Source organism: Hoplias malabaricus, chromosome 9 (genome assembly GCF_029633855.1).
Source record: "Hoplias malabaricus isolate fHopMal1 chromosome 9, fHopMal1.hap1, whole genome shotgun sequence".
Lineage (NCBI taxonomy): Eukaryota > Metazoa > Chordata > Actinopteri > Characiformes > Erythrinidae > Hoplias > Hoplias malabaricus.
Genome location: NC_089808.1, coordinates 34,432,306 through 34,444,885, shown reverse-complemented (window position 1 = coordinate 34,444,885; position 12,580 = coordinate 34,432,306). Strand labels below are relative to the sequence as shown.

The window sequence follows — 12,580 nt, the reverse complement described above, 5'->3', positions numbered from 1 at the left end:
GTGTAGAGGTGAGCCCAACTATATCTAGCTGGTATCTCTCAACCTCACGCACCAGCTCTGGCTCTTTCCCCCCCAGTGAGGTTATGTTCCACGTACCAAGAACCAGTTTCCGCTGACAAGTTCCACGACGCCAGGGGCCCCCTTGCCCCCGCTCTGTGCCCGATGGGCATTGCACCGCACCCCTACTCTGGATCTTGCGGGTGGTGAGCCTACATGATCCTCCCACGTTGCCATTTCGGGCTGAGCCCGGCCGGGTTACGTGGGCTGCCCAGCCACCAGGCGCTCGCCGTCGGACACTACCCCCAGGCCTGGCTCCAGGGGTAGGTCCCGGTAACCCTTTCCCGGGCAGGGTACACTGAATTTTAATGTGTGTACTCATAGGACATTTTATCCAAAAGCATTCCTATGAGTACTTATACACGTTTTAAAGTAAAACTGTGGCTCATTTGCACAATTTGTATTTTTCCCCTGATACATCAAACATACCTCATGCACCACCTGCCTAATACATGTTGGAAATTTCCACTTATGATACTGCAGCGGGTGCATTAAATAAGAAACACCAACATATATTTATAATAGGCGGCATGGTGGCGTAGGAGGTAGTGTCGCAGTCACACAGCTCCAGGGACCTGGAGGTAGTGGGTTCGATTCCCACTCCGAGTGACTGTCTGTGAAGAGTTGGTGTGTTCTCCCCGTGTCCATGTGGGTTTCCTCCGGGTGACTGTCGGTGAGAAGTTAGTGTGTTCTCCCCCTGTCTGCGTGGGTTTCCTCCGGGTGCTCCGGTTTCCTCCCACAGTCCAAAAACACACGTTGGTAGGTGGATTGGCGACTCAAAAGTGTGTGAATGTGTCTGTGTTGCCCTGTGAAGGACTGGCGCCCCCTCCAGGGTGTATTCCCGCCTTGCGCCCAATGATTCCAGGTAGGCTCTGGACCCACCGCGACCCTGAATGAATGAATATTTATAATGAATTATATAGTATTTCACCTAAACTGTGTCTTGACCGTGTCTTTACAGCCTGCACTTCAGTCAACAATAAAGAAGGAATGGAAGCAATAAAAGAGGAAATATATAAAAAAGAGTTTAATCCAAAATTCATCATCATGAAACAATCCAGTATCTATTTTCATTTAATCATTTGCTAATTCACAGCTGGGCAGATGTGTCTCCTGCCTCAGTCCTGACTTGATGATTTGTATTCACAGGTGCATCACAAGCACTCTCCAGGCTCTCTGTGGTGAAGTAGCTGTGGTGCTGGAATTTGAGCACTTCATTTCCCCAGCTTGTCCAGTCAGGCTGAAGACTTCGAGCAAACATTTCCAGACACTTGGCATTATGCCTGATGTATGGCTTCAGCACATCTGAAACAGAGGCACTGTGGTCAAAACTGAGGTCAAATAGCTCATCACTTGTTTTTATTTCTTTTGCTTAAGGATCTAAGACAGAATGTAGAGTCTCTTTAGTGTAATATCAGACATCAGTTTTCTTTCTGCAAAACACAGGGAAAACACTGTCTTTTTAAAACCTATTTGAAAAGATCTGAGTAGCTGAGGCCTTGTAAAATTCTCATAGTTCACACATACTATATAATGGTTTGTAGATGCTACATTAAGAGGCAAGGAATTGTGGACACGCTCAATTATGGAAACAGTTTGTAGAATCTCTGTAGAAGAGTAAAAGCAGTTGCACATAAACCTAAAGTCACTATGCCAATGCCAAACATGGGCTTTGAAGCAGCTGGAGTATGTTCTGTGCAGTGATAGAGATCATTAAATATTTAATATGACATTTAATTAGTTTTTACATAAATTTGTACTTGATCATCTCTTAACCAAGGATAAATCCCTATGATATACAGCCTTGAGTGGCTAGACTATCTAATAACACAGAAGTAGCCCAGAATGGTTTGCTGCCCAGTGAAGCATCATCCTGCCTCTCAAAACATGTCTTTACGCAATTTAGACTCAGCTCTAGAATTTAAATAGGCTCCAAAGTGAGGCCTGGGATTTATTGCCTGGCTGGGGTGGAAGCGAATATAACATAGTGTGATGCCAGCAGCGCCTGATCAACATGACGAGAAGCTGTGTGGTTTTCTGTGTACCTGACAGTGATGGCTTATGGGAGTGCAGTGCTGAGGGAATGCCAATTAAAAGCCGCTGATCTGGGATCTCACACTCCTCAGGCCTGAAACAAACAAGACCACAGGATGAATAATTCTGTCTCACTGAAGGGAAGGGGGGCGTACAAACACACTGGGACGCTGTGGTGCTCATCTGCTTGCACCTTAGTATTAGCGCTTTTAATTAACGCTTCCCTAAGTGGGGGTCTGACTCTCAAGATTACTATTTCTGCAGCAAACAAACTACCACACAGCAGATGTGGAATCCTGGAGGGTAAAAGGCAACTGTATGCAAGCGATGTGGTGGGAAGGTAAAGTTATACAAACTAAGTTACTAAAAGTAAGACTGAAATCTGGCACACTGACAAAAATACAGGCAAAACCTTTCATTTGAAATTTAAGAAATGTTAAAGACCTTTAATCAATGAAAATTCACTCATGTCATATATGGCATACTAAAATATCCAGGTTTACCTGATACATTTCCCACATATTATATATATATATATATGCACAATGCTACCAAAAACCTATCCATATTCGGAGAAAACTTCTCTCCTGGAGAGTATGATGTTTAAGGGTCCTGTGCTCAGTTGGAGGTAGTCAAACTCTGGGCCATGGAGCAGGGACAAGAGTAGTTTCATACACTGATATTTTCCTGTTTGTCAGTAACATTGTTTTATTTAATGTTTATAGTCAGTTGTTTATATTTTGACATTAAATAGTTGAAAATAGGGTTATAAATTTAGCATCACAGAGTTTTGGCTGCAAAAGGACCCCTGGACCTCGCTCCAGGTGACAGTCTGTGAGGAGTTGGTGTGTTCTCCCTGTGTCGGTGTGGGTTTCCGCCGGGTGATTGTGAGGAGTGTGTTGTGTTCTCCCTGTGTCCGTGTGGGTTTCCTCCGGGTGACTGTCTGTGAGGAGTGTGGTGTGTTCTCCCTGTGTCTGTGTGGGTTTCCTCCGGGTGACTGTCTGTGAGGAGTGTGTTGTGTTCTCCCTGTGTCCGTGTGGGTTTCCTCCGGGTGACTGTCTGTGAGGAGTATGGTGTGTTCTCTCTGTGTCTGCGTGGGTTTCCTCCGGGTGACTGTCTGTGAGGCGTGTGGTGTGTTCTCTCTGTGTCTACGTGGGTTTCCTCCGGGTGACTGTCTGTGAGGAGTGTGGTGTGTTCTCTCTGTGTCTGCGTGGATTTCCTTCGGGTGCTCCAGTTTACTCCCACAATCCAAAAACACATGTTGGTAGGTGGTTTGGAGACTCAAAACTGTCTGTATGTGTAAGTGTGTGAGCGTATTTTACTGAGAAGGACTGGCGCCCCCTCCTGGTGATCCCGCCTTGCGCCTTAACCCAGAATTGAATAAGCGGTTTCAGACAATGAATGAATATAAAAGCAGCCAGGTTCAATTTATTCCAGCACAGTTTACACCTTGCATGATTTTTCACGGAAAGGAAGAACTGCAGTTAAACTTTAAACCAAACAACAACAAAATAAACTCAACCAGAGATTTTACCTAAATGTGTCGTCACTGTTAGCGTTGATCCTGCCAAGTAGCAGAACTTCATAAGGCTTCTTGTGCGGTGAGTCCAGAGGGAAAACAAACTCACCCGTCCGGGTCACCTGCAGACAGACACAACTCAAGTTCAACACGTCAATGTCAAGAGTGTCACTTATACTCCACATACTGGTGTCGTACATTGTTTAACAGGCTTCTTAAATAAAAGGTTTGGACAGATAGACATTTGTAGACCCACTTAATGATTTCCCAGCCCATTTTAGAATAGTGTTTGGATTTTCTCTGTGGGGATCTGATGGCATTTATCAACCTAAGTGTGAAATAAACTGATGCTGGATAATTAGCTCTGGAGGTTAAATCCACTTCCACTCATGCCAGATTTATTGGATTTATTATCACTTCAGAGTAATCAGCTACACGTCTCCACAGCACAATAGGGGTCTTTACATCCTCTAGTGGACGCTATTGTGAAATTAAGCTCATCATCAGCTGTCGAGGGTCTGTCCCAAAACCTAGTGAGCTGTCTTAACTAGAGATCATTTTACATCAGTGTGTACGCTCCATAGGCTGTCCAAATTCTTAGATACCTCATTATGTTGTCTACTAAAATATTTTCATCTGGACGAATTTTAAGGAAGCAGCCAACCCTTCCTCAGCCGTGAAGGCAATCCAATCCCAGGATGCAACGCATTAACAAATCTGCCTCATGAGGACAGATGACCGTTAGAACGCTGTCTACGTAGTCAGTACCTACCTAAACAGCTCACTGGTTTTTGGGACAGACCCCATAGAATCAGACTGTGTACAGCTGTAGGTCTGTCCCAAAACCTAGTGAGCTGCAGTATCACTGACTACGTAGACATCTGTTTAAATTGGCAGCGTTCCAACGGTCGTCTGTCCGCATTCATTCATTCATTGTCTGTAGCCGCCAGGGTCCGGGTCATGGTGGGTCCAGAGCCTACCCAGAATCATTGGGCACAAGGCAGGAACACACCCTGGAGGGGGCACCAATCCTTCACAGGGTGACACACACACCTACAGACACTTTTGAGTCGCCAATCCACCTACCTACAACGTGTGTTTTTGGACCGTGGGAGGAAACCCAAGTGGACACAGGGAGAACACACCAAATTCCTCACTGTCTCTGAAGCTGTGTGACTGTGACAGTACTGCGCCACTGTGCCTCCCTCGTCTGTCCTCATGAGGCAGATTATTTAAAGATTATTTACTTTTATCATTCTCAACATAATCAGTAACAGTGTGTGAAATGTTGGCTAATGCACCTTGACCCACAGCCACTCCGCCAGCAGTTTGACTCCCCAGTGCGGGAAAAGCTCCTCTCTGACGAAGCGAAGATGCCGAGGACGGTTGGTTACCCAAGTAACCACCACACACCCTGCTGCACTAACCACTGGGACAGGAAGCTGTTTGAGCCGAGTTGGCGGCAGGAAGCTATATCTGTCATTCAGAGAAACAGAGGGAACAACAGGCACTGATGCACAAGTCTAAAGAATGGGTGTTTTCTAGAGGCAAAGTGTTTGGGTGCACAAGTGTGGCTGATTCGCATCAAACAAGGTCTCAGCCCACTTCCAAGTCAACCCTGGTTCAGTTTGCTGCTTTACCATTTGACTCCTGACAGACTTTATCATTCCTGCAGCATGAGATGCTTCTAGTAATGACCAATGAGCAATAATAGCAAAGCAATGTTTTCCAGAATCTATTTTTGGCCCAGCATCATCAGACTTATTGGTTGAATTTAAACAGGATGTTCTATCAGTCATGGGAATGTTTGTTATTGCATTCACTGAGAAACACAGGATAAATGATAAAGGAAAGCCACGTAAGATTGGGTCTTTTTGCTCCTGGACTCCCCCTACAGCTGCAGAGTTTAATTCACATTCACAGCACTCTCCTGAAATCAAGGACGGGGTGGTGGTTACCTGCCTGCCTCCAAAAGTTACATAGTGAATGTTACATGCTGTTTTTTGCCTTTCTCCCCCTTTTCTCTACATGTGTGTTGCATTAGTCAAGCTACTCTGCTTATTAGGGTGGGTTTTCAGTCCTGGGTGGACAGGGAGGTTGTGGGCACACCTATACATGCAGTTAGTTAGACTACTCTGTTTAGACACAAAAGGTAAGGGGTGTGTGCCAAACGATGTAATTTTAGTGAACAACATTATGCCCAAAGCTTATGACAGTAGTAACATTATTTAATGTCAGAAGCCTGGGCGAACTGTTGTTCACTGTTTAACTTTAAAAAGGAAACAAGAAACGCCTGTGTTGATGAATCTGAACAGGGTTGCGAAGGCCTATGTGAAAACACCTGTAGTACTGATCATAATTATCTGCCTTTCACTTTTAGGGGTCAAGTTGGATTGGAGGATGACACTGTGTTAAAACCAATCCACATTTTACAATACCGGGGCTGCTCAGTCTTTTACTTTAGCAAGTGCTCTCCCTTTCTCAGACCAGACTTTCTGCGGCTTATTTGTAACATACCAGGGAATTGAGACTGGACATGTGAAGGAGCCGTTGCATTAGGTAGAGTTGAACAATGAATTATGTTGGTATTCATTCATTCATTCATTCATTATCTGTAACCCTTATCCAGTTCAAGGTCACGGTGGGTCCAGAGCCTACCTGGAATCATTGGGTGCAAGGCAGGAATACACCAGTCCTTCACAGGGCAACACACACATACTCTCTCACTCACACACATACTCTCTCACTCACACACACACACACATTCACACCTACGGACACTTCTGAGTCGCCAATCCACCTACCAACGTGTGTTTTTGGACTGTGGGAGGAAACCGGAGCACCCGGAGGAAACCCACGCGGACACAGGGAGAACACACCACACTCCTCACAGACAGTCACCCAGAGGAAACCCACGCGGATACAGGGAGAACACACCAAACTCCTCACAGACAGTCACTCGGAGGAAACCCACGCGGACACAGGGAGAACACACCACACTCCTCACAGACAGTCACCCGGAGGAAACCCACACAGACACAGGGAGAACACACCACACTCCTCACAGACAGTCACCCGGAGGAAACCCACACAGACACAGGGAGAACACACCAACTCCTCACAGACAGTCACCCAGAGGAAACCCACGCAGACACGGGGAGAACACACCAACTCCTCACAGACAGTCACCCGAAGGAAACCCACGCGGACACAGGGAGAACACACCACACTCCTCACAGACAGTCATCCGGAGGAAACCCACACAGACACAGGGAGAACACACCACACTCCTCACAGACAGTCACCCGGAGGAAACCCACACAGACACAGGGAGAACACACCACACTCCTCACAGACAGTCACCCGGAGGAAACCCACACAGACACAGGGAGAACACACCAACTCCTCACAGACAGTCACCCGGAGGAAACCCACGCAGACACAGGGAGAACACACCACAAACCTCCAGGTCCCTGAGCTGTGAGATCTGGCAGTTTTGTCATCAACAGCTTGTGAATGCCCAACAGGCAGACCGATGTTTAGCTAAAAACTTCTCCATGTCTAGTACCTCAGGAACACCTGATAAATCAGTGTCTTGATTTGTTGATGTGAAATGGAGTTCACATAAAGATCCAGAGCTCTATATTATCTTTCAGACTGCGATACCCCTCGGTGTATGTGCAACAAATCTTGTCCCTAACATGGGCTGGAGATCTGGGCATCACCAAATCCTATAATCACATTCTCAAGCATTGTTTCTGACAAGGAATTAAATTATTGCCATTCGTGTCATGTGTCAAATTACAGGAAAGCAGAATCAAGTTATTCCTCCAGCTCCTTTGTGCCGAATTCCTGTCATATGTGAGCCCTTTGAGAGAATTTTGATTGACTGTGCTGGACCCTTGAGCAGGTAATTATTTTTTACTATGATGTGTACTGCCACACATTTTCCAGAAGCTATACCCCTGCGTAAAATTACGGTTCGTGCTGTGGTTCAAGCACTGATAGCGTTTTTCCTTTGTTTGGGCCGCTCAAATCAATTCAGATGGATCAAGGTACTAACGTTTGTCCATGTTATTTGCTTAGGTTATGAAAACTTTACATGTCAAACATGAGCCACAAGGTACTCGAGTGTTTCCATCAGTCCCTAAAGTTTAGGTTGGGCAAATGCGCTATGGTCAATATCCTGACTCCCACTATGCGACGTGAATGGCACCAAATCCTAAGTATGGTTGGGTGTTAAATAGGATTTTGTAAACATTTCTCAGTTGTGACTGATCCCTTGACTAGACTTCTTGGTCTTTCGGTCCCATTCATTTAGACAACAGCCTACAAACATGCATTACCAAGTGTCAAATTGCTTTTAAGTAAAATGCCACCCTGCCATTTGAATCCAGGATGATTTCTTGGATGTTATACACAAGAAATCTGCTATAATGTTGGAGCAGATGCATTTTCTCATGGCAAATGCTTGCTGTATTTACCTTTTCTCATACTCTACGTTTTTTTTGTGGGGGTGCATGTTATGTGCTAGAAACCAATATATGTTTTGTTTTTTCTCCCCTTTTAAAAACAGGTGTGCTGCATTAGTCATACTATCCTGCTGACTGAGGAGATGGGTGTCGTTAGTCAACCAGACTTGACACTCTCTGAGGAAGGGGTGCATTTTCAGGAAGAAAAGACCCACCAGAGAGACTGTGGGCAGCTGAGCTCTAACCCTACGTTGACACTAGCAGGCGACAAGTCGCTTACATCGCCCCAAGTCTGTCTCCTGTTTTCTTGGAGCTGGGTGTGTTCAGAGAGCAGGAGCTGGCCAAAATATGCACCCTGTGTCTATGATTGGTTCAAATAATTTCTTGCAGCCAGTCGTTTAGGATGTTGCTTCACATGTCCTAACTCATTTGCATAACGTTGAGAAAATCTCAACTTGATTTGTCGCTTTGAATTGTGGCTACAAATCGCGTTCTTCCATAGGAAATGACTGGATGCTTGTTGCTTTATCGCCTGCTAGTGTGAACATAGGGTAATCCTTCATTCAAGAGAAGTTGAAGGAGCTCAGCTAATGTCGGTTTGTTTTGTTTTGGAGGTTGTAACAGTGCAGTTTCTGCAGTTCTAAACCTGGAGTAGTAACGACAGAGGCTCAATTCTCCCTGTTACAGGTCAATGAAGAATCACGATGATCCTGAAGGGGTAATTCTAAGGTAAAAATACTTAGTAGTGAATCGTTAAGGGACAGTAAAGTGTCACTTCATCTAGTGTAGCCACCACCAGCTCCAGGGTCTCAGGGTCCTGGGTTCGATCCTGTCCCATGGGGGTCTGTACCAATATGCTCAACATATACCAGCTATTTGATGTGAGGAACTGCAAAGCAGGAAAAACATTATTCCATTGCAGGGCATCACACACTTACCCAGTGACAGTGAATTCTCACACACCCTATATAAATGACCAATATGTTTTTCCTAGATTGTGGGAGGAAACTACAGCTCCCAGAGGAAAGCCATACAGACACAAGGGATAGACTCCTGACAGACAGATTGCACCCAGGACACTATGACCCTGGCAGTGGCACACATTTGAAATGTGTAATTAGAGCTGGATAATATTGAACCCCAATACACTATACCAGCTACAACATGAATTACGCAGTGTATAAAGAGGAAAGATGAGTTCACAGTTAAACCTACCTATTGCTTCTTTTCACAGACTTGTTTTCCCAAGGTGGATCAATGACTATTAAGTCAAATTTCTCCCCACCTAAAGGAAGAAGAAAAATATAGTAAACTGTATAAAAATCATTTGACTGAGATAATGAACTACACAAAGGGAAGCAAAGAAACTAAAGGACTATCAGATTAAATAGGCAGCCCATGTAAGGTAGTTTAAGGATGATATGATCTTGCGTATCTGATTAATGGGGATATTGAAAGTGAAAGAAAAGAATATATGCAAATTGGATGTAGGCTGTTGTGGGTTACTTTCCTCTCTGTTCCTTACATTTAAAAGAAAATTTCAAAAGCAATAAAAAAAGACAGTAGTTGGCTGAACTTACTCTTAACAAGAGGTTCTAAGCATGTAATATCAGACAACAGGAAACGGCTGCGGGGAGGCAGGAAGTACTTCTCTCCCATTAATGTGACCACTCGGGCGAAGTCATCCGCGTTTTCTGTGAGGTGTGAAAATAAGTCGAGGTGTGAATCCAAATCCGCATGGCCCTGAACAGACTGTACAGGAGCGGCATCACAGTTCTCTGCTGAGAGCAGCTGCTTGGCCATGTCACACAGGGAAGAGAGCTGGCACTCATGAACGGGTGTTGGTTTAGTTAGGTTTATACGTAAAACTTTGGTCAAGAATCCGCAGCCATGTCCAGCCTTAATTAGAGGTTCACTGCCCTCCAGAACCAACAGTCGGACCTGTTTTACAAGAAGAATGTCCCAAAGATAAAGAGGAAGAATGACTGGGATTAGATTATAAACTTTAAAATACAAATATTAACACAAATGCACCAATGCTGTGTAAACAATAAGGATATTTTATGGTTTTAAAACATTCTGGATTCAAGATGTGAATCAGTTATTAATATTTTTTATCACAATATCTAGATTCCGCAGAGGTATACAATTATTTACATTCACAGCATTTAGCACTTATTTATTGATTTACAAGGAAAATGTAGCATCAGAAGACTTTCCTAGTCCTTTTATGGGTATTGTGGCTGCCTTAGTTGGGAATCAGACCCCAGTCTGCCACATGGATAGCAACAGTGTAACCCTCTAAGCTTACAGCAACCATAATCATTTGTTCACAAATTAAATATGCCACAAAACACACAATCTCTAAGATATGACTTAGATACAAAGCCTTTTGGATTGTGAGTGAGGGTATAGTTCATCTAAAAGAAATACTGTTAAGTCCCTCTCTGTCTGGGTTCAGTGCCCGTGTGAAATGTCTAAATTATGTGAGGCCATATATTTCTCTACAAAAGGCCATTTCACATTAAGCCACTTGGAATGATTTTTCTTAAGTCGTATCTGTCAAATTGTGCTGAATTTTCTGTAATGGAGTCATAAGTTATTTACTCCAATAATTCTCACTCCTGTTTTGAAAGCTCTGAATTCTAATAAAAAGTGGGGGCGCCACGGTGGAGCAGCAGGTAGTGTCACATAGCTCCAGGGACCTGGAGGTTGTGGGTTCAAGCCCCGCTCCGGGAGACTGTCTGTGAGGAGTGTGGTGTGTTCTCCCTGTGTCTGCGTGGGTTTTCTCCGGGTGACTGTCTGTGAGGAGTGTGGTGTGTTCTCCCTGTGTCTGCGTGGGTTTCCTCCGGGTGACTGTCTGTGAGGAGTGTGGTGTGTTCTCCCTGTGTCTGCGTGGGTTTCCTCCGGGTGACTGTCTGTGAGGAGTGTGATGTGTTCACCCTGTGTCTGCATGGGTTTCATCCCATGGTCCAAAAACGTTGGTAGGTGGATTGGTGACTCAAAAAGTGTCCATAGGTGTGAGTCTGTGAGTGAATGTGTTGAGTATGTGGCGCTCCCTCCAGAGTGTATTCCCGCCTTGCGCCCAGTGATTCCGGGTAGGCTCCGGACCCACCGCAACCCTGATTTGGATAAGTGGTTACAGATAATGAATAAATGAATGAATTAATTAATTAAATGATACTAAGTGGGCTAAATGTGTTTGAGATTCTGGGCAAAAACTGTTTTAATCATGACCACACCCTTGTGGGGACTCATAAATGGAGGAAAACCTGGTACATTCCGGAAATAAAAGGGTTTTGGTTGCAAAAATGATTTGAAAATTAAGAACATTACATTCCTTTTCATCCCATTACAGCCCTTTCATCAGCAATAATGTCACCTTTTCATGGTAGGCTTCAGCATCTATCTCCCCCTGATTCAGATCTCTGTGTTTCCGTTTCCTTTTCTGCAAGAGAAATCAAGCATATCTCAGAAACAAGAAACACCTACCAGTTACACACCGGCCTGCTGTTACTGGGCCTTAGAAGCGTGACAGTCAAATGCAGATGTTTAGGCACCTCTGGTCAAATGACATAACCTGTTTGTCATTTCCTTTATCTCTTTGAAAACACATCCTCTAGTCAGAAGACAACTCTGTACATTAATTCATCTTCTGCTACAACTTAATTTCATAGAGAGTCGTTTGAGGCACAGCTTTGAAACCGTTGAGTACTTTTACGGTATAACGAACAAACGAAAATCTGTAACGGTCCAGTGGAAATAAACCACTTCCATTACCTTTCGTGTCTTCATGTCGATTTTGTCCTGTGTTTCAGTGTTTAAAACGTCTGCCTTGATTTTATCCTCTATGTATGGCTTTGAGATTTCATAAAAGCGCTTGTTAAATTTGCACCTAAAGTAACCTTTATTTACACAAAAACAGCGCTCATAGCCCTGGTTTATGAGAGAACATGAGTCTAAAAGCCATCCGCGATCATTACAGAATATGACAGACATTGGAGTAAGTCCAGAAAACCATTCAAACCGATTAAACTGCTCAGTGTTTACTGCGGTTGTACACTGTGCAGCGCAGCGCCATGACACAACACTACGGCTCGGGCTTAGAGCAACGAGGCGGCGCTATAGAAACGCAGATTCTGCGCATGTCATACGCTCCCTACTTTAGGTCAGGTTTGTTGCCACAAAGTATTTTTTTTATTATTTAAAGTAAAGAATTTCAGAGAATAAAGTCATAATTTTGAGAATAATCTCGGAGTAATTCGCTGCACGTATAATGGGGCAGACACAACCACAATGTAATTGTTTAATTCAGTGTGTTGCTTAAGTCACTCAAGAATAAACACTCTGTTCTCTTCCACAGGACCAGATTGTGATTAGTATTTAAAACCTGAATCGGTGCGAGAACCCTTTTAATCTGAAGAGGGCATGTAGATGTTACACTAGGGTGACCAGATCTGAGATGGTGAAAAAGAGGATACACGTCTTGGGGGGTGAT

At 44.3% G+C, this 12,580-nt stretch overlaps 1 protein-coding gene across 2 annotated transcripts; it reads right to left on the bottom strand.

The window, feature by feature from the left end:
• Positions 1-1,088: 1,088 nt before the first annotated feature.
• On the bottom strand, positions 1,089-12,166 carry mettl4 (methyltransferase 4, N6-adenosine). Of its 2 annotated transcripts, XM_066680814.1 has the most exons (8): positions 11,863-12,166; positions 11,465-11,530; positions 9,663-10,023; positions 9,298-9,367; positions 4,912-5,086; positions 3,626-3,732; positions 2,103-2,185; positions 1,089-1,362 (listed from the first exon to the last, which is right to left on the bottom strand). In XM_066680814.1, exons 1-8 carry the CDS (start codon positions 12,079-12,081, stop codon positions 1,148-1,150), a joined length of 1,296 nt encoding a protein of 431 aa, XP_066536911.1. In that variant the 5' UTR covers positions 12,082-12,166; the 3' UTR covers positions 1,089-1,147. The 2 variants fall into 2 exon arrangements, with proteins under 2 accessions (XP_066536911.1, XP_066536913.1); XM_066680816.1 differs by lacking the exon at positions 2,103-2,185 and having other exon boundaries at positions 1,197-1,362.
• Between the last annotated feature and the right edge of the window lie 414 nt (positions 12,167-12,580).